The sequence below is a fragment of the Ahaetulla prasina genome, chromosome 2, assembly GCF_028640845.1.
Source record: "Ahaetulla prasina isolate Xishuangbanna chromosome 2, ASM2864084v1, whole genome shotgun sequence".
Classification (NCBI taxonomy): Eukaryota; Metazoa; Chordata; class Lepidosauria; order Squamata; family Colubridae; genus Ahaetulla; species Ahaetulla prasina.
In genome coordinates, this window is record NC_080540.1 from 267,995,426 (window position 1) to 268,018,199 (window position 22,774).

A 22,774-nucleotide genomic window follows, 5' to 3' on the forward strand; every position below is an offset into this window, starting at 1 on the left:
TAGTTTAATTTACAGGTTCATTATTGTATTTGAAACTAGTTCATCAATCAACTTTACCTCTTACATTATTTTGTAGAACTGGAATTGGCAATCTTATAAATATGTACTAATTTAAAATAATGACTCCTTAGCTTATGAAACTATAAATTAACGTGAATATTTTAAAAAAAGTAAGCCTGATCTATTCATTCACATTAAGTGGTGGTTTGGTACGACTCTCAGCAAAATTGAGTCACAGGATCTTTTGAATTCAGAAGCAGTGACCACATAATCTCAGTATTTAGGGCTTTATTCTAAAGTAGTAAACATAAGACAATAGTTAACAAATATTCATGAATACTGAAGAATATAACTAAGGTAGCAATCAAATTGTAGGCAGAAATGAAAGAATATTCCAGAATATTGAAGAATACGACAAAGAAAAAAAGACCTTCCGTCCCTTGTGTCAGTGAGAGAACCCCAAAGAGATGATGGTGGGCAGACCACTTCAAAGCCAGCAAACATACATGCATCACCATCCCATGGGTCTGCCTTTCATGTTTTTTTGACTAGCCTATACTGAAGTTGCATTCCATGCTTTAATAGCCTATACAAACTATGAATCACCATAATTTCCACCCATTTTAGATGGTCTCATTTCACTGGAGTTTGCAGAATACAAATTAATCAACTCTTGCACTTAGAATGCTTTATCTACTTCTGCAAAACTGAGACCATCAAGGTTAAAAAGGATTTGTTTATATCACGTGATGAGACCATCTGAAAGTTAAGAAGTATGTTTCTCAAAATTTTTGGATTGATGAGAAATCATTGTTAATCATCCCAATTTACACAGATGACCCACTAAGGACAGGACAAAACAAAATTATTTGTGGTAGCTATGTTCTACAAAAATGTGAATGCTAAATTAGTGAATACCAAACCACTGCTCTTAGGGGAAATGCAGGACACTTATTAGTAGAATAGAAACGAAGGAAAAGCATTGCCTTGTTTGACCTTAACTGGGAAATTGCACATGGGGCAATTCAAATTTTTGCTGCTTGTCACGTGTCTGCAAATATCTGCAAAAATGGTTTTGGAGCTACAAATAAATGTTAGAAAATTCACACATATTGAATCTGTGAATAATGAGTCTTAATTGTATCATCCAAATATAACACTTCAGTGACTAAAATGAATGCTTATTTCTGTAATATATATTCAACCATTACACTGAATAGGTTTTGTGTAGCATGCACTAAGGGACAGTGGTACATATCACTATTCAATTCCTCCTGGCCAATCTTCCACTAAGATCACTAGCATTACATTTTATCAAGTAAAAACAGTGTTTATTGTTTATTGAAACTACTAGGTGATCAGAAGCTAAGAATTTCATTAACTCTGTTACATTCTGCAGAGATTTGTTCAAATATCTCTATGGTAGAATCTTTCGTGTTTCTTGGGAAAAGTTTTTAAAGACAGCAGTAATTCCATAGCATTGCCAAAAAACTATATATAGAGCAAGACTTAAAGGCATTTTCTCTATACAGCTTGGGACTAAATAAAGTTTATATTGTTATTGAAACCCCAGGCTTTATTGTGCCTATACATTTTATTAATAATTTATTTATCAGGTACTACAAGTTTTGTAATAGAACAGCACAATTCAGCTGAAACAGTAATCTTATGTAGGATTACCAAAGCTTTCTTGTGAAGAATAATCATAGATTACCTGACTCTGTGGTCTCTTCCCATAATCCTAAAAGTTTTATCCAAAAACTTTCTATTATTGATCTCACCCCATTCCTAAAAGGACCATAAGGGGCGTACATAAGCGCACAAACGTGCCTACCGTTCCTGTCCTATTGTTTTTTCGTTTTTTCTTCCTATATATATATGCTTATACCTCCTTATATTTACCCATATATGTTTATATATTATATAATCTTTTGTATGATTCCTACATATATTGTTGTGACAAATAAATAAATAAATAGATTGAGGATTTCTAGTAGTTTGATTAAATCGTGGTAAGAGGTGATGATGGTTAACTTAGATTAATGCTATTTGAAATGAGGATCACGTTGACTAAATATAGAAAATTCTGCCATTTGCTGGTCACCCTAATTTTACAGCCCAGGTACAACAGTCCTAGTTTAGATAGCAGGTATCAACCACACTGTAATTTACTTTCCCATTCCTTTTCATCACAACTCCTAGGCCTATGTGACAGTTTACGTTTTCTTAAAACCAAATGCGGTGGCCAAAAGAGCTCAACCTCTCTCCATTCTGCCAGCCAGCGTTTCTCGAACCGGAGACCGGGAGACTAATCCGGCAGCAGCCCATAGTTCCCTCTTCACGTTAACTCGGGATGCCTCGGCCCGCCGTCTCAAGAGGAAAGGAGCCACTGCCCGCTTCCAGGGTTCCCTCGGCTGGCCCTTTAAAAAGGCTGAGATGGAAAAAGGAAACAGGCGGCGCTGCCCGGCTCGTCCGCTTTTCGCCGCCTCCTTCCATTGGCTCCGGCGTGGGAGGGGCCGCGTGCTTACTTCCAGGCCCGGGAAGTCGTGCCTTTGGCGCCCCCGAGCAGCGATGTTACCGGGCCTAAGATGCCGTCTCTTTGGCTGTCCGCGGGCGGCTGCAGCGGCTCTCGGCCGTGCTTATCACGGCGACAAAGTGGCCACGGTGGGTTCTCAGCCCGACGCCGCCTCCCCACTCTATCAGGTAGGCCAAGGAAGAGGAGTGCGGTGAAGACTTCCAGCGCGCTTTGGAGATCACCCGCTGCTGGCTGTGGGTGGGCTTCCAGCCTTTTATTTATTTATTTATTTATTTATTTAGTTCTTTTGTAAGACCTCTGTTTTTATGTGGGGGCCGATGGATAATAGTCATAAGTCCACAGAAGAACGGGTTTCTCGATGAAAGGAAAATCTGAACCAAAGTTGGGCAGCTCTTCTTTGGCCAACCAAAGTGTACCCTGTAGAAAGGCAGTGGCAATTGTAGAGATCGCCGACTTGTTGATCTAATCTTAAAGCAGGGGTCTCCAACCTTGGCAACTTTAAGACTTGTGGACTTCAACTTCCAGAATTCCTCAGCCAGCTTTGCTGGAATTTGAGAAATTCTGGGAGTTGAAGTCCACAAATCTTAAAGTTGCCAAGGTTAGAGACCCCTGTCTTAAAGCACTGGTCCCCTGCCTGCCCCATTGCTTTGTCAACTCTCTCCTCCTTGCACTGGAATGAAGGTCAGCAGGTAATGACTTATGCAGGAGGCTGGACCTGATTTCCTTTGAATTCATTTCCTTTCTATGATTTATGTTGACACCAAAATACACTTGTAAAAAGTTCCTTGAAAGATTAAAGGTTCCCCTTGCACATATGTGCTCATCATTCCAGATCAGATCAGATTAGATTAGATTAGAGCAATTGTATTTCTCAGTAGTTTGTTCTTCTCATTTAAGGCTCCCTTGGCTCCAGAAATATTCCCAGTCCTCAACCTAGATTACGTTCCCCTCAGCCGCCAGCCTCTTTTTCTCCTTGAGTGTTGTCATAGGCAGGTAATTGACAATATAGTAAATGAAGTCAAAAAGGAAACTGTAGGCTACTGTTGCTAGATGATGGTGATACTGCTTTTGCTTTTGAAAAAAAAAAGGACAGGTTCATAATTCAATTTTGACTTCAGTAAGCAATCTACTTTATTGAGAGCAGAATAGATTTTTTTTTGCCTTCAAAAGTGCTTACTTTGCTGTGACCCTCAACTACTCAACAAATTGTTCTATGTTGCCTAAATTGACCCAGTTCCAACCCAAATTCTGCTATATAATACAAGGATCTTATACCTTATAAGTGGGCTTAAAACTCAGGTTTTAACTCAGGATTTTTGTGTGAGTGGGTGTGTCTTCAAGTCTGTTTTTTCCACTCCTAGTGACTACCTGGATAAGTCCCTGCAGGGTTTTTTTGGCAAGGTTTTTCAGAAATGATTTACCATTGCCTGCTTCCTAGAGCTGATAGAAAGGGGATGACTCAAATTCACCCAGCTGGCTTTGTGCCCGAGAAAAGCCTAGAACTCTTAGTCTTCTGATTTCTAGCTGGATATCTTAATTGCCATAGCAAACTAACTTTCCAGGTGCTCCTTTCTCCTTCTATTTTCCCCACAGCAACAACTTTGTGAGGTGAGTTAGGCTGAGAGAAAGGTCACCCAGTTGTCTTAATGCCTAAGGTGGGACTAGAACTCACGGTCTTCTGGTTTGCTTATAGTTAGTCTGCCTGTCTTGGAATCAATCCAAAATTTATTTAGTTTTAGAATTTATTCAAGTGGTCCTACTTGCGAGCATGTATGCTTAAATTCGTGTGCCTTGTTCCTTGTTCATGTGCCTTGACAGAACCTGCAGGCTAATGACTGAAGATCATATCTAGTCTTCTGAGCAGCACATGGTTGTCAAATTAAAGATAGGAGTGATGTGGCTGTCGCAATTAAATTGTCTGGAAGGCTGTGTTAGAGAATGGGAAGGCTAATAATTTTCACTTGATTTCTGTAGGATCTAATGATAGGTGCTGTCTGGGTATATAGTCTTTAAAATGGTTAGGAAGAAGATTTGGGGAAGAGATCAAATGGAACAAATTCCTTGTGTGTCCAATCACACTTGGCCAATAAAAAATTCTATTCTATTCTACTCTATTCTATTTAAGTATCAATCTACATGACTTCATTTGTACATCATTCAGGAAAAAAGACGATCTTGTTTCTCAACTGTTGCTCATTTACAGCAGCTCAGAAGAATGGGCCAACATGAAAATTCTCTGGTCAGAGCAACTGTATGGTGCAAACTTGGAGAAAGTGCAGGGGGGAAAAAGATGATGTTTGCCTTATTTGCCCTTTGTTGTTTGTCTTCCTCTGCAAATTTAAGAGATGGTGAAAGATAAACCTCTGAGATAGAATAGATATAAATGTACTTTGGTGGAATAGTAAGTGTGTATTTAATTTCTGAAATCCTAAGACGTATTGAATACACAGAACTTGCATCAGACTTCTAGCATATGTTCTTTGTGTGATCAGTAATTAAATTGTTAACACTCTGTTTCTATTGTCAAACTGAAATAGAAGCAGTTATGTTTGCTGTGACCATGTGACATTAAGAAACATTTAAGAATCCAATTTCTTCATATGATTCATCTAAATTTAAAGATCTAGTTTATATAGACTGCCCATTCATGTTTGGCCTTTGCACAGATAAGCTTGAATTTAGTTATTCAAATTTTCTTAATTTTTGGTTTTGGGTTGATCATTATTTAGTGTTGCATCCAAAATGGCATGCCAGTTTCAGACTATGATTTCAGTTCTGATTTGTAATTTGCCAAGTTGAACAGTAGCCTATTGTACTTTGCTGATTCAGATGTAAATTAGAGAGCTGAATACATGAAGGAAGGGCCAGAAATTGTGTAACTGAAGCTTATTTATACAATCTTGTATCAAAGAAGCCTTGTATCTCTACACCTGTGTATCTTCCAAGCAGACATCTTTAACTTTGCTGTAAATAGAAATCTACGTTTGAGATTGTTGGGGATTTTTTAATGCTAAAAAACCCTCAAATGTTTTTGCTTGTTCAAGGATTTTAAAACAAATATTCCCTTGAATCCTGATTATAATGCATAAGCCTTTTTTTATTTGCCTGGATAAAGTTATAATTTGTATTTGATTATACAAAATATAGTCTTAAGTTCATTATGCCTTATGTTATTTTATACAGTATTTAGTTCCTCATCCTGTCCTTGGTTTAATCATGAACAAAAGTTTTGCTTATATAGCTATAATAACTGGTAATAAGTTACAAGTTTCAAGTGGTACAGAATGCAGCGGTATAGGTAGTATGTGTGCTCCCAGAACAGCGCATGCCTCTATTCTGGTTTGTTTCCAGGTCAAATTCAAGGTACTGTTTTTTTATATCAATACCATCAATCTCAAGAGATTAGAAGCTCTTCCTCTATGTCGGGGGTGTCAAAGTGGCGGCCCATGGGCCAGATGCGTCACATGCAAACCACACCCACCCCAGCTCTGTGAAGGGAAAAAATGTCACGAAAAGTCATGTGATGGCAACGTGTTGTTGAGAGTTTGACACCCGTGCTCCAGTGGTGAAATCTAAAAATTTCCCTACTGGTTCTGTGGGCATGGCTTAATTGGTGGGTGTGGCTTGGTGGTCAGGTGACTGAATGGGCATGGTCAATAATAATAAATAATAAAAATAATAAAGTATACAAAACTTGGGAAGCACCAGTCTATCTTCTTTAAAATGGAGGCCCCAGTCTATCAATTGCGTTTTACTGAGAGGCACCGGTCTACCTTCTTTAAAAATAGAGGCCTCGGTCTACCAATTGCCTTTTATTGAGAGGCACCGGTCTACCTTCTTTAAAAATAAAGGCCTCAGTCTACCAATTGCCTTTTATTGAGAGGCACCGGTCTACCTTCTTTAAAAATAGAGACCCCGATCTACCAATTGCCTTTTACTGAGAGGCCCTGGTCTACCAAGTGCCTTTTTTTGGCAGGCCCCGGTCTACCTTATTTAAAAATAGAGGCACCAGTCTACTAGCTGCCTACAGCGCTGATCAGCTATAGTGCAGCCCTTTGAAGTGGCGCAGCAGTCATTTAAGGCCGTTTGCAGCTATATCACCACCGAGCGCTTCAGAGACAGAAAAGAGGAACAGCGAGGCGTGGGCAGGGGTGGGGTGGGGGGCCGCAGGGATTTTTGCTACCGGTTCTCCGAACTACTTGCCCCCATTGCTACCGATCACGCGATCCAGTCCAAACCGGGAGCATTTCACCCCTGCCGTGCTCTATTTCATATTTGCCATATATGCTGTAATACCCCTTTGGATTTTAAGTGGGAAAAACAGACCAAATTTTGTGCAGAAAAATTAATGGACATAAGTTTGACATCACCAGGACTCAAAACAAGCAACTTCTGAGCATTTTATCTTTCCAAGATACTCTGTTATAGAACTCAAAGTAGCCATCCTGGAATAAATACATTTAAGCTGCATAATTGAGTGAGCAATTGCTGAACTCACATACATCAAAAAATTTCAGGCTACTTCTGAAGATCTTGACAAACACAATATATATTTAAAACATTACAGTTGTTAAAAGGCTTGAATCTTCATTTGTGGCCATTAAGTTTTCCTGGAGGCAAACTTAATTTACTTGGAAGTAAATTAGGATTCTCAGCCTAGGAAAATGTATAAAATGAAAAAGAGTGGATCTATTATTTTATATCCAGTTGTAATTATTTAGTAATTATGTTTAAATTATATGTTTTGAAATTGTAGTTTATATATTGTAGTTTATAAGCTTAAATACATATAGGACAGGAGAACAAAAATATTTGTTGTTGTTAGTTGTGAAGTCGTGTCCGACCCATTGCAACCCCATGGACAATGTTCCTTCAGGCCTTCCTGTCCTCTACCATATTCCGGAGTCCATTTAAGCTCACACCTATTACTTCAGTGACTCCATCCAGCCACCTTGTTCTCTGTTGTCCCATTCTTCTTTTGCCCTCAGTCTTTCCCAGCATTAGGCTCTTCTCCAGTGAGTCCTTCCTTCTCATTAGGTGGCCAAAGTATTTGAGAAAAAAAGTATACCTTCAATTAAATATTTTTCTAACTAACTCATCTTGGATAGTGTGTACATTTCCTTAACATATGATTATTTCTCAACAGGAAAATTATGAGCGAATGAAAGCTTTAGTAACAGACTTGAAAAGACAATCTGAAAAAATTAGATTAGGTATGTATGAATGAATTTTTTTCTTGTTACAGTATCTTGTATTAGAGTCTGATTGGTTGATTCCCAAAACTAACAGTGTTTCTTCTCTCTGGGCCATTAGACCTGAATAAACATCTAGGAGAGATAGAGAGTTAAAGTGAGGGGCAAGGTTGATTTGAGAAAACTCTAATGATAATACTAGTATGGATAAGTTAGCAGAGTTCAGGAAGATCTTACTAAAAGAAAAGAGAAATGAGAAGTATATATAAAAAGATTAGCACAAAAAAATAAAGAGTTCAGGAGCTGCAACAATTATCTTACCAATAGTTATATTCTGTAGCCACTGAGTATTCTTGGTAGTGGTCCCACTGTAGAATTTCATCGTCTTCCATTTTTGGTCTTTCTTTCAATTTTGTGTTTTCTGGGTATAGATACATATTTAATATTCCAATCTATGATGTCTTCATTGATTGCGATCATATATTTCAATTTCTGTTACAGAGACATCTAAAATTAATTTCGAACAAGAAGGTGATCTGTCAATAAATATGCTGGCTATTTCTATAGGATTTTTTTCTAAATTGCCCCCAAACAATAGGAATAACTCAAATATAAGAATAAAGAAAACTAATTTTTTTACTCAAAATCTTCCATGTCAAAGGCACACTGTAATGCCAATAGGGCAGAAGCTGTACATACCTGTGGGACAGCATCTTCACCTATACTGGGGCTGCTATAGAAGATGTCATTATATATCTACATATGTTTAGATACTTGATTCTTTTTCTCTCCAACTTCTTTGCTAGAGTTTCTTTCTACCGTTCAAATCTCACACCTGAGATATTTGGTGTTCTTTTTGTGTTTTGCCAAAAATCTTCTTGTGTGAGAGGAGTGGTATTGATTGCATTTGCACAATAACAGGAAAGATTGGATTGGTATTACAAGAAGTGAAATTAAGCATTCATGAAATAATCAGAGAATAATATAAGATGCATATTGTTTACATACATGGCAAACATTGAAATGATCAAAGACCTTTCCTGATAGGTGGTGGAGAGAAATCACGGAACCTGCACACATCAAGAGGCAAATTGTTACCTAGAGAGAGAGTTGACAGACTTATAGATCCTGGGTAGGTATTTGCTGATTCATTGTAACTGTTTTAACGTAAGATGCATACGTTTCCAGTTTTTCTGTTTTACTATTAGATGCTTTCAAATTAGCCGAGATGCTTATAATTTTGGAATCAGTTAAAATTATCATTTACATATACTGTGCATTTTTAGTAATAATGTGTGTAGTGGTCACTGTGACTATTCCCTGGTCAGAATTAGAAAGGTGGGCTAAAATTCCAAAATAAGTCAATGTTCTTTTAGAGTTAGGTTATTGTACTACAAACTTAAACAGTAGATACCTGCCAATAATAATCAGGTAAGAATGCTTCATGTGACTAACTTACAAAATGTTCTTCTTTTTCTTCTAGATCGCCATTCCTGGAGTTCTCCCAGTTTGCAGGTTATCAGCTCTACGGTAATGAAGAAGTGCCAGCAGGAGGTATCATTACAGGCATTGGGAGAGTATCAGGGTGAGAACAGCTACTGCTATATTGTTGGTTCCATTTCTGCTTTTTACTGTGGTATTTTAATTTCCTTTCCTTTCTAGTATGAGTCATTGATATTCAGAAGTATTGTATCACCATTATATATTGGCAGTTCTACTGAGCAGTTTATATTGTTGAGAAATTATCAAGCCTTTATGGCGCTTCATGGTTGGATAGTCCAGTCCCACCTTGTCCTTTCTGCCAATGGCTGTTAAAAAGATGTAGTTGAACAAGATACCTAGAAAGCCAGAAAACTTCATCTCTACATTAAGCCATCACTCCATATCAGACAAGAAGAAATGATTCAAACAAGGCTGGTTTTATTAATCACATCTGAAGAAGTTATAATTTAATATGTAGATGATTGTGGCCCATCTGACTTGGTAAACTACAAGTTTTAGTAGCCCAGCCAGGGTTCTACCAGGCAACCAGGATGACTAAAGGTGAAGGATGCTAGGAGTAGTACTCCAGTAACAGCAAGAATGCCACACAATATCTGTCATGGCTGTATAGTAATATGTCTGCATAGTAATATGTCTGCATAAAACACTGACAGATAATTTTGTTGCTGTTAGAACAAGCAAGGTGTTAAAATAATGATTTGTTTTATTGTACATCCGCCCAGAGTCCCTCTCTGTGGGACATGGGTAGTTCAAAAATGTGAAAAGTAATTAATATATAAATAACATTGGTAGGATTATAGTGTTTAGAAGGGTAGTGATAGTTGTCATTCAACGTTTTAGCTTTACTAAACCTTTCTTTCTTAACCTTTTTCTGTGTCTGGAATTGTCAGTTGCTCTGCTGGCTGGAAATGCTTCTCACTTATTTCATATGAGTTATAACAGAGCCTTTTCAGCAATGTCTGATATCTTTTATATTTAAATGTTACAGAATGTATAAAATGGATGATTCATAAAGATTCTTCTAAGGAAAAGAAGAATCCTCTGTTTGTTACAGTAGATGTAGTAAGCAGCTTGGTAAGAACCTGTTTAAGAGTTGTAATATATAATAAGAGAATCTTTTCATACATTTGGAACTAACAATATACGCTCACATTTTAAAGAAAGTTTCATTAATTTTAATCACACAATTAATATTCAATGTTCTCAATTAATTAATAAAAACTGAATTTCAGAGTGGAGTGTTTGATTATTGCCAATGATGCTACTGTCAAAGGTGGAACCTATTATCCAATTACTGTAAAGAAGCATCTCCGTGCTCAAGAAATTGCAATGCAAAATCATCTTCCTTGTGTATACTTAGGTAAGCATTAAGTTTTGAGGCAGGTTTTATTTTGTAAGAGGCTATCGTTATGACACACAGTGTTTGCTGTACCCATAATAATGGCTGTAAAGCCATAATATTTTCTAATTCAGGGGCAGAATATATAATAAAGTAATTAACACCCGTATCTTTGAGTTGACAAAAACATGATTTATAATTGAGTGGAAGCCAATATAGGAAATTGGGTTGAACTGATTTTGAAAATCTGGAGTTGCAAGGATAATGGTTTGTTATAATGTCTGACTGGTTTGTTAATTTACTTATGATGGAAAACTATACTCAGCCTGATGTGCTAAGGGTGGTGGGAATGATTTTTAAAGCCAAGTGCTCAGTATTTTTAAAAAAAAAACAGAATAATGAATAATAATATAATAATAGCTATAAATTATAGACTCGTACATAGAACATACTGTAGATCAATATTTCTCAACCTTGGCAACTTTAAGATATGTAGACTTCATATGCTGGCTTGGAAATTCCAGGAATTTAAATTCACTTGTCTTAGATTTGTCAAGGTTGAGAAACTCTGACCTAGGTTGTTGGATAAGCACCCCTAAACATTGACCATATTTCCTGGAGCTGTGTTAGAATCAACACTTCTGGTTTGAAAGTTTAAACAATGTTGTTGGACAATAAACAAGGTTTACTTCATTCATTATTTAGTATAACTTCAAAAAAATAACGGGTAGAATAAAGATGCAGAAGTTGAATTTAGTATATATTGTCTTGTAGTTTGTTAAACAGTACAGTATTACATCTCCATTGTAATAGTATCTTCTAACTGTGTTTCAATATTTTGTTTCACTGTTCAATAAAAAAATGGCAGCCACATCTAATGACCAGCTGAAAGGAATGAAAAGGAATGGCCCTAAGAAATCCATGATTGCACTAAAACTGGCTAGCTGTTCCACCTTCCACCTGGGGTTTTTCTCTTTTTGTCTTTGTAGGATTCGGAGGTGGTTTAGATCAGGGGTCTCCAACCTTGGCAACTTTAAGACTTGTGGACTTGAACTCCCAGAATTCCTCAACCAGCTTTGCTGGCTGAGGGAGTCTGGGAGTTGAAGTCCACAAGTTTTAAAGTTGCCAAGGTTGGAGACCCCTGGTTTAGATAAAGGATTATGGATTGGTGGTGAGGGGATTCTTTCATCCAAGTAACGGCCTCCCAACAGTACCTGTTTGCATTGTAGCAATGACAATGGCAGATTATAACTGTTGGGCAGAGAAACAAATCTGCTTTTTAATTTCCTTCTCCAGATCTGTCTATGGTATTGCTTCCTCTAAGGAATAATTTTAAATAAGATTTAACTGAAATGCCAATTATTAATGCTCAATTTTTATTTGATCTTAGTTGATTCAGGAGGCGCCAACTTGCCTCGTCAGGCAGAAGTGTTTCCTGACCGTGATCACTTTGGTAGGATTTTCTATAATCAAGCAGTCATGTCCTCCCAAAGAATTCCACAGGTAATTTTATTTAAGAACAAAAGCAGAAAAGTATTGGGGTCAAATATGAAGTTTATGAATACTAGTGGAGGGCATGTGGATCATTTGGAACTGAGAACTGTGTAAATGGGTTCCAATAGTCATCTGTGCGGTAAGACTGCAAAGTTAAGGCTCCTGATATCTTCAAAGCAAATATTTGTTAAGAATTCTTGATTCTTTTGAACTATTAAAACCAATACAGATGGTCTTTGTTTAGCAACCACAATTGAGACCAGCAATTGCTCATTAAGCATAGTAGTCACTAACTGAAATTTTAACTGTGCTTATTATCTTATTTCAGCTGTCCTTTGCAAAGGTCATAAATGTAAATTAAATAAATCAGTTGCTAAACAAAGACTTTCTGTAATTTATATCACTTTGGCATTACCAATCCCATTTGGAAATCTAAGTGCCAATGTTTCTCAGAAACAGTGATGGGGTGATATCTAGGAATGCACTTTGGCAATGGATAGGTAGAAAGACTGAGACTCAATATAGTCTATTATCAGAATTGAATTTCCAATATAAGTGGCCAAATTACAGCAAAAAAAGAAAAATCAATTGGGATATTTAATTTTGGAAAAAATACTCAAATATGGATTATATGGCTATGTGAATAGTGCTGAATATGTGGTAGATATAATAGAAAAAGATACAATTATAGTTCTAAATAAGACATGAAATAGCAGGTTTCTCTGTGTGAAAAGTAAACATATTTATTGACTTTTTAAAAGATGAATGAATGAAGAAGGGACAACAGATAGGATAAAAAAATCAAGATGGGGGTCTGCAATTGCATAATTGAAGTCTGTCCCTTTTTTCACCTGCATAATAGTATATAAAAAGGAGGATTGAGCAATTGTCATCTTGCTTTTTTTTATCCCTCTATCCCCCGACAGAATAATGCATTGATCATAAATTATTTCCCAGATTTATTTGGGAAGAATCGTTAGGAAAAATTAAACTAATGGGAAAAAAACCGCCACAGCTAATGAAGGAACACAGATCTAAGTGTAAATAATTAATTTAAATTCTACTAGGAACATCCAAATATTGCAGGAAGAGATAATCTGTATCTCTTGAATCTCTATTTTGCCAGTTTAATAGAAATTAAACTGGCAAAATAGAGCAGGCTTAGATCATAGTAGAAAGAAAGACCTGACCAGTCACTTTGATGTTAGAACACAATTGAAGGGGGAAAAAAAATTCCATCTATTATAAAGGTCAGAAGAATAGACATGCTCTTTCCACTTACGTAGGAGAGAAAAAATAGAGAAATTTCAGGTAGAAAAATGTGTCACCGGGTATTTTAATTAGGCATTGTTTTGAAATAATGACTAATTTAGAGACAGTAGCAAACAAAAGACTAAGTTGATTACTGAGGTCAAGAAGAATGGCATTTTAAAAAGAGAGATCAGGAGCAAGCAATCTCAATTCCCTTGCTAAAACTGTCCCTCTGGTAGGCTAGAGATGGATTTTGTTTGTTTGTTTGTTTGTTAATTTATATCCCACCTTTATTATTTTTACAAATAAAGCTAAAAACATATCCAACACATCCTCCTCCTATTTTCCCCACAACAACAACCTTGTGAAGTGAGTTGGGCTGAGAGAAAGTGACTGGCTCAGTGTCACCAAACTGGCTTTCATGGCTAAGGTGGAGCTTGAACTCGCAGTCTGTTGCTTTCTAACCTTGGATTAGTTTAAACAGAGGTGTCCTTATTGTGGCAACCCATGGTGTACTTGTGAAAGGTTGTGCAGTTGGAACTGTACCTGGCAGGAAGTTTGTGGTCTGTGCTCTGAAAATCATTGTTGTTCAACCTGGCAGCTTTAAGATGTGTGGCCTTCAAATCCCAGAATTCCCTTCCACTAACTGGAGAATTCTGGGAATTGAAATCTACACATCTTAAAGTTGCCAGGTTAAAAATACTGGCCCAAATGATCCCTTTCAGCTCTATGATTTTGTGCACAAAGCAATGAAACATAACCCACTAATGTCTTGAACTAAATACGAAATCATTCAATCAGAGCTTGAAGATGCGTTTTTGTTACATACTTTGCCATTTGTTTTTCCCCTTCACTGATGTGTTAAATTTCGTTATCTAGCAGATACACAATAAGAATGGAAAGCTCATTAACAAGAAAAGTGATTAGGATCAGCACATCTAAAAGAATGAAGGTTGATTAAGTAATTCAAGTGTGTACGTAGATGGTATTGATGACATGATTAAAGGTACATGAAAAGAACAAAAACATCTGATCAAAAAAGAAATAACCAAAGTAAAAGAATTCACAAGAGAGGTAGAATAATTCATAGAATAAGAAATATAAAGGAAACAATAATAATTTAGATTTTAACCATGAAGTAGCTTAAAGGTAAAAGTAAAAGTTTCCCCTTCTCCAGTTGTGTCTGACTCTTGGGGGGTTGCTGATCATCTAAGAATCTCCATTTCTTAGCTGAGGGAGCCAGAGTTGTCCAAAGATGTTGGTGAGCAAGACATCTGCCGCAGTGCAGAGCATGTGGCGAAACATGGAATACTGTTACCTTCATGCTGCTGGTAGGCAGAAGCTGGCGCAAAAATGGGACCTCGCCCTGACGTGGCACTTGTGTCTCAAATCCAGACTGTCAGCCTTCTAGTCACAACTACTTCTTAACTACTGAGCCATCGCGCCCCCTTTGAAGTAGCTTAGAAGAAGTCAAATTCATTGCAACAATATGATCTAAGATGAGTGGCTGTGATGTAGAGACCAAAAGAAACATAGTTCATACTCCACTGTGCTGCTTTCCTGGAGTTAAAGATGACTTTCCAAAGAAATTTGGTGCCTAAAGGAATGTTGAAAAGTTAATTGTGAACTTTTTAAAATGATCTTGGAATGGGAATCTGAGACACTCGCAGGCATTTTAGCTGCTGAGAGTTGCTGATTCTTGGTTCTGAAGCAGAGATTCCACAGTCTTGTTCTAGCTGAAGGTTGACGCTACCCCACTTGTACAATGGAGTTACCACAGGATAAATGTTGCTTTCCAGAGTAGTCAATAATTTTGGTTTGTATACACAAGGGAAGAATTAGGTTTGTTATGCGCTAGATTCTTAGACTGAAAACACAAGGTGATACATGGATTTGATTTCTTATAAATCATCTTTTCTTTTTTCCAGATTGCAGTAGTTATGGGCTCATGCACAGCTGGAGGGGCTTACGTCCCAGCAATGGCCGATGAAAGTATAATCGTTGGAAAGCAGGGAACAATATTTTTGGGTGGACCTCCATTGGTGAGTGAAGTATTTTTCAAAGGATTAGCAAAGGCTTCCTTGTTAAAAACAGATAAATATCAAATAACTGTATTGTAGGTTTCAATATAACAACTAGGTGTTGCAAAAATGAATATTTTGTTAAATACCAAAATATTTTATATATTGTGGTTGTTTAGCATCCGGCTGATTCAGTAAAACACACCAAGTAAAACTCAACAAGGCCAGACCAAGTTACTACTTAGAGTCTTAGATTACAAGAAATGCCAGGACTGAAAAGTAGGCTGAGAAATTAAAAAAAAAAAAATCAGTCTTAGAAGGAGACAGTGACAAACCACTTCCCAATTGCTTTGTGAAAAATTTATGGAGGTGTCCATAAAGTCACTAGGATTTAAACATAATTTTATTATGTTTAAAATATTATTATTATTATTACTTCTATTTTCTTGCTACTTCAACAGCAGAGCTGGGCTGATTTAAAAAAAACAACAACCACATTTTTTGTCAGCTATTATGGATTTGGATGTCTTCTGCATTTCTTGTAAATAGGGAAAAATCCTGGTAGTTTTTATTAGGAAAAAACATCTTGTAGTATCCAAGGAATCATAGATAAGCTGCATTTTAACTGAACATAAACTTGTCATTTAAGTGGTCTGCATGAAATACTGCTTTAATTTTATGTATAGAATGTCATTTTTACTTAAAGACATACAAAATAACAAATAGGGGAAAAATCTCAGCGTGTGGCCCCTCAGAGCTGACACACTAGCCCATATAAATCACAGATAAGTAATTATTTTTGTCCTTATTTGTTTGATCAATTAATATTTTTTGCCATTTTGCAATGATTTGCTTTTTTTGGTCAGAAATACAGTTAAGTACTTTGTAATAATTAGTTATTTTAATTATAAATATTATTTCTAGATTTTGGGGAGGGGAAATTCTATTGAAATATACTGTATTTGAATGTCATTTTTGCCCAAAATATATTGGCAGTGGAGGTAAAACATGTATTTTGCATTGGTTGCCTTGCAAAAATAGTTGCTTGATGTGGAAAGGGATAGTTTTCCTGTGCAAAGTAATCAGCAAAAGCAGACTTAGAAAATCAATAACAGTTCTTGGATAATTAAGCTCTATAATTTAGCACTTAATTAATCTGTTATTTAATTTCCTGTTGAATTTTTAAGCACTAATTATGTCAGTTTAGAAAAATGGGAAAGAACCAGAGTTACTGATTAAATCTCAACATTTTTTTCAGAATCAGGGCTTTTCATGTGGGGATATTATCAATGAACAATAATGAAAAAAAAGGGCAAACAGCTAACAATAATTGCATTTATATCTCCTTACAGATAGATAGCAATAGAAGAAAATAGGTGTAGCTCAAGGTTGAAGTATTGAGTCCTTGGTGCTTTCTAAGCTTGGTTATTTGCTTACAGACATTTCGTTACCTGATTAGGTAATATCATCAGTGCTAGAAGGGAGTTTGGTTTATTCCCTATTTATATACAGTAATTTGCTCTGCCGGTGTTGAGTGAAGGTGTGGTTGATAGTTCCTTAATTTGGATATTGTTTTCTGCTTGATTGTTTGTCTGGTGTTATCGGGGTGTTGGCTTCTGGAGATGATTTGTTCTGGTCTTTTTCTTTCCTTCTTAGCTTTAAAACAGAGTGCGTGTCCAACACAACAGCACAAGTACATTTGGGAGTGCTCAGCTTTAGTTTTCATTTTTAGGTAAAAGCAGCAACTGGGGAACAGGTATCAGCAGAGGATCTTGGAGGTGCTGATCTTCACTGCAGGTAAAATAAGCACTTCTTTCCACCAACAGTTTGGATTGTAATAGCTTTTGGTCATGCTAGCTCGTATCCTGTTTTAAATGGTAGTGGAATCGTCTGCTACCACTCTCCTGGTGAGATACTGGTTGTCCTTGGGTTATGAACACTTGTTCGTTGAAGTTCAAAGTTATGACAGTATGGAATAAGAGGGACTTACAACCTTAGTCTTCAGAGTTCTGGCTATTGCAGTTTTCCTGAGATCGTGTACACACAATTTCTGATGTACTATAGTTTTATATTTTAAATCTGCAGGAAATCCGGTGTAACCGATCACTATGCTTTGGATGATAATCATGCACTCCACTTGGCGAGAAAAATAGTGAGAAGTTTGAATTACAAAAAGAAAGTTGACGTGAGTGTATATTTTTCTTTTATTAGGAATGTATCAGAACTTATATAAAGATGCTACGCTGCATTATGTGTTTACTGGGGTAGTTCAGAGAAAAGTATGAATTTAAAGTCGTTTCACTTCCAGCATGATTCAGCTGATTTCTTAAAGGTAGTTAAAAGTGCATTGCAGACTCCTGTGCACTTTCTTCTGTCTTTTTTTTTCCTTCCACCCCTTGAGTGATCCATTTCTGTTTTCAACTCTGCCAATAACACAGTCCCATTATATTAGGGATCTGCTGCACTTTGAGAGATATATAATAGATAATAACGGAGTTGGAAGGGACCTTGGAGGTCTTCTAGTCCAACCCCCTGCTTAGGCAGGAAACCCTATAATATTTCAGACAAATGGTTATTCAACATCATCTTTAAAAGTTTCAGTGTTGGAACATTCACAACTTCTGGAGGCAAGTTTTTCCACTGATTAATTGTTCTAACTGTCAGGAAATTTCTCCTTAGTTCTAAGTTGCTTCTCTCCCTGATTAGTTTGCACCCATTGCTTCTTGCCCTACCCTCAGGAGCTTTGGAGGATAGTTTGGCTCCCTCTTTTTGGCAGCCCCTGAGATATTGGAACACTGCTATCATGTCTCCCCTAGTCTTTCTTTTCATTAAACTAGACATACCCAGTTCCTGCAACCGTTCTTCATACGTTTTAGCCTCCAGCCCCCTAATCATCCCTGTTGCTCTTCTCTGCACTCTTTCTAGAGTCTCCACATCTTTTTTACATCGTGGAGATCAAAACTGAATGTAGCAATATCTGAATGCAGATATTATAAGTATTTGCTACAAGATGGGTGGCATATAAATTTAATAATAAGGGCCGCGGTGTGGCTCAGGCTGTAAGAAGCCTGTTATTAAAACACAGCTGCCTGCAATTACTGCAGGTTCTAGTCCCACCAGGTCCAAGGTTGACTCAGCCTTCCATCCTTTATAAGGTAGGTAAAATGAGGACCCAGATTGTTGGGGGGGCAATAAGTTGACTTTGTAAATATACAAATAGAATGAGACTATTGCCTTACACACTGTAAGCCGCCTTGAGTCTTCGGAGAAGGGCGGGATATAAATGTAAATAAATAAATAAATAAATAATAAATAAATAATAATACATTAATACATAAATCCTCCTAAAAGGTATTTTTCCAGGGCTTGAATGATATCCATGTGATCCTGAGAATATATGAGTTTGCGTTAACAAGATACTCATACCCAGCCCCCCCAAATCATATTGCATGCTGGCAGAGACTGCTTAACTCACAAGATGTATTTTTTTAATTATGTAATTGCGGGCTAAACCACAGGAAACATGACCAAACTAATAAATTTATCTGACTGTTCCCTTGGCTACACTTCTTTGCCTTGTCTCCCAAGGTCATTCCCACATACCATTACAGCTGCTGTGCAAGCCAGAAAAAGCTGTCAACCTAACCAAAGGATTTTTTTGAGTTGGGATATGAAGAGCAACTTGCCTTTATATTATGCAAGGGAATAGAAGAGAAAACGTGCACTGGTAGATAGGAAGCAAGTAGAAAAAGGTAGTGGTAGAAACAGAAGTGGAAGTAGCAAATGGAAATATGGAAAGTGAAGGAAAGTACAGTACAGCTAGTTCTTGTTTATTTACTGCTCCTTCAGGAACCATTTGAGATTACTATTGTGCTGAAAAAGGAGATTTATGACTGATTCTCAAACTTGTAGCTATCACATTATCTTGTGATTACCATTTGTGATCTTCACCCCTGGTTTCTGACAGACAAAGTCAGTGGGGAAGTTGGCAGGAAGTCACCAATTATGGCTGGGAGGTGTCATGCTTAATGACCACAGGTGATTCGCTGTAGAATAGAATAGAATAGAATAGAATAGAATAGAATAGAATAGAATAGAATAGAATAGAATAGAATAGAATTCTTTATTGGCCAAGTGTGATTGGACACACAAGGAATTTGTCTTGGTGCATACACTCTCAGTGTACATAAAAGACAAGATACATTTGTCAAGAATCATAAGGTACAACACTTAATGATAGTCCTAGGGAACAAATAAGCAATCTCAGCTGGAACTGACATGTTAAGTCAGATAAAACCACATGATGTTTCATTATACAGCTGCCTTGCTTAGTGATGGAGTTGCCATCCCAATTGGTTACCTATAGGTGTGGGAAGGGGCATTGTAGGTCACCCGCCACCTTCCTGAAGGATGCAAGTGGCCTAAAAACTGCACATTTTGCTCTTAGTGTAATGGTTACACCAAGTAGCTCTGACTGAATGTTAGATTATTTCAAATTCAAATCAATAATGAAGCTTGGTTTATAAACCAGATAATGGTCAACATGAATCAGTTCAAAAATTGAAGCTTTGGTGCTTGTAGATACTAGATTTTGGCTTCTTGGCTTTTTAAAAAATAAATAAAAGTAACCACAGATTGAGATCCTGAGATAATGTACATAAAACCTGGTTACATTTTGGGTCATTTTAAAATATTTTAATTATGAAGTTTTAAAAAGAATATTTTCATTTTTTGGAATGATTGTGAATTGTGTGATGAAAATATGTGCCTGCTAATCGCTACTATAGCCTCTTACCTCCATATCCCACTTGTTTCAAACATTATCCCACCTTCCACTCTTATTTGCTGAGGATGTAATTCTTGTGAAGTCATGTATTCCTTGAATTGTGGGTGGTGATAAAACCTGTGAGATAAAATACATATATAATCAAGAACCCCATTTTTACTCCTCTAATTTGGGTCTGATTGAATCAATAAACTTGATTCAATACTGTATTGGAGGTATCTGGAGGAGAACGGCAATCTAAAATTTAGAGTATCTTTAAATTTCGTACTGAATATTGTCATTTTTTTAAACTGGGCTTGTAGAAAAAGAGAACTTGTAGTCAGTGTGCAAAACTGATATATGCCTGAGTTCTCTTGTAATTCTTGTCTTATTTTTTGGTACTTTCAATTATCTCAGATAACAGTAGAACCCTCAGAAGAACCTTTGTTTCCTCCAGATGAATTGTATGGCATAGTTGGAGAACAGCTTAAAAGAAATTTTGATGTCAAAGAGGTAAACATCTCTAAAAATGATTTTAAAAGATTGTGCCTAGCCAGATCCTCACACACACGTATGGCTGCATGCAGGATATCCATGGGAATGCTTAATGTTGTCGATATGGGAGGCTAATCTCAAGAAAATCATATGAATTATGGAAGTTTGCTTTATCCTTTTTTGATCACTTTGAGAATGTGAGAGCCCAAGGTAACACAACATGGTATAAAACTGTTTGTTTTAAGTGTGGTTTATGAAACAAAGCCAGATTCACACTTGTGGATGAACAAATTAATCATGCCTTTTGGCAGTTCTTATATTTTACTTCTTTTTAAGTGGTTCTTTTGCCTTAAACATTCATGTCTTGATCTGAAAAGACTTGGATGAAGTATAAAACCAAACAAGCAATTAGCCAGGAAACAAACATCCATCCTGGTTTATATATCACTTAAACTATCACCAGTAAGCCAAGAAACCTTAGCTTCAAATTATGTTTACTGAACCAAAAACAATCCATCAAAATTATGGAATTTAGATAGTGTAAAATGGAATTCTACTTACGATTGTGTCAGTAACTAAGTGCTACATCTGACTTTTGTCATTATTGTATTTCTAGCTCAGTTTTTTCATTTAGGAATAATGATAAATAGGATTGAGAACAGAAGTACTGCCATATGTGTTCATCTATCTTTAACAGGCCTCTGCTGCTCCTGTTCTTTTTCAAGAGGCCAAGTTCACAACTCTTTACTACCAATTCTTGTCAAATCTGTTGACACAATTAATCAAGTCTTGAAGTGGCAGGTAATACGATTAGATACACATTTCAGCTTCAATTTTCCAAAGGCCAAATTAAACAAACCGCTGCTCATGGTCACAGAGCAATCTTGACAGAGTGGTCCAAGGTCTTTAGGTGCGCAAGCCTAATACTTAGTCATTGATTGTAACTGTAGGCTAGGAATATTGCTATATCTGGGGATAGTAGCAGCTCCAGAATATTAATGTAGTCTTTGCTTGCTTCCAAGGACATATGTTTTGAGTAATGCTTTTAGGTTACAATGAGTTTTAATTTAATGGATATATACTGTAGTTTATTAGAATAATCAAGAATATTTTTCTTAAAATGAGAAGTGAGGAAATTGGCAGATCAACAGCAATGTTTGTTATACTGCAGTCATACTTTTTTAAGAAAATAATTTAGCAGACTCTTTAGCATTGTAGTTCTTTGAAAGCAATTAAAATTTTAATGGAAAATAAAATGTTCTCATTTTTAAAAAGCATTGCTAAGAAGGGCAAGACTAGGCTACTATTATTGTTTCTGTAATACTTGAATTTCCTACTACAACAGTTTTTTCAGTTGTACAAGAGACAAATCACCTGAATTTTTATAACCATGTTTAATTACAAACATCTATGAATTTAATTTATATAATTTCTGTATAGTTTTGTTAAATCTTTGCAGTTGAAATTGAAATGTGAAAACTATTCTAAGCCAGCAATATTAAGCATAGGACAGATAAAAAGACAAGGGCACTACATGTACAATAATATAGTAGTTGTATCAAAATCTTGCAGCCAGTTTCACTAATTGTATAAGTAAAATAACCCAAGATTGAGTCCTTAGTTATCTCATATTAGGCTTTACATACAATGCACAATGCGCAGGTGGTATATTTCACCTTTTTTTATCAGTACAAGTAAGTTATACTGAACTCATTCATTCCTTAATCCTAAATAAGGAGCCATTTCAGACTACAGATTAAGACTACATATGGCTTGGTAGCAAATGAGCACCACATACAAAGACTTGCTGTCCTTGACCTGCCCTACCAATATTAGAATTACAACTGATTCCACCTTGATTTGTTAGCCTGACACGGGAATCACATGATTCAGAGCAGGATCACTTATTTGCACAGTATATTGTGAGTGGAGCCATATGCATATTATGTAATCTGAGCCATATGCAATAATGTACTCTTGCTAACACAATTGTTTTATAATTGAGCAGGTCAACTGAACATAAAAAAATTGACATTTCTTACAAACTGTTTTAAGATAATTGCATTTTTCCCTTAATTTTATAATGACACAGAAATGAAATGTGTGATATGAGTAATTATGAGCAAATATGTACTTTGCAAAAGAGCTTCTTATTAATGTCATTGTCCAGTCCATTTT

The 22,774-nt window shown here is 36.4% G+C and overlaps 1 protein-coding gene and 1 long non-coding RNA gene across 4 annotated transcripts in view; one reads left to right on the forward strand and one right to left on the reverse strand.

Annotated features, from left to right (window-relative positions):
• The window catches only part of LOC131191113 (uncharacterized), a 43,577-nt gene extending 41,050 nt beyond the window's left edge, over window positions 1-2,527 (reverse strand). Inside the window, exon 1 of the long non-coding RNA XR_009153422.1 lies at window positions 2,261-2,527. This is a non-coding gene — a long non-coding RNA (uncharacterized LOC131191113). The remainder of the gene's footprint in view (window positions 1-2,260) is intronic.
• The window catches only part of MCCC2 (methylcrotonyl-CoA carboxylase subunit 2), a 33,749-nt gene continuing 13,500 nt past the window's right edge, over window positions 2,526-22,774 (forward strand). Inside the window, exons 1-10 of one of the 3 annotated variants that reach the window (XM_058168913.1) lie at window positions 2,543-2,664; window positions 7,683-7,749; window positions 8,776-8,860; window positions 9,212-9,313; window positions 10,464-10,591; window positions 11,961-12,073; window positions 15,244-15,357; window positions 17,069-17,133; window positions 17,422-17,521; window positions 20,519-20,614. In XM_058168913.1, coding sequence (XP_058024896.1) covers window positions 2,572-2,664; window positions 7,683-7,749; window positions 8,776-8,860; window positions 9,212-9,313; window positions 10,464-10,591; window positions 11,961-12,073; window positions 15,244-15,357; window positions 17,069-17,133; window positions 17,422-17,521; window positions 20,519-20,614 — 963 coding nt within the window. In that variant the 5' untranslated portion in view covers window positions 2,543-2,571. Of the gene's footprint in view, window positions 2,704-7,682; window positions 7,750-8,775; window positions 8,861-9,211; window positions 9,314-10,463; window positions 10,592-11,960; window positions 12,074-15,243; window positions 15,358-17,068; window positions 17,134-17,421; window positions 17,522-20,518; window positions 20,615-22,774 lie in introns of all 3 variants that reach the window. The other 2 variants (XM_058168914.1, XM_058168916.1) reach the window with 2 other exon arrangements.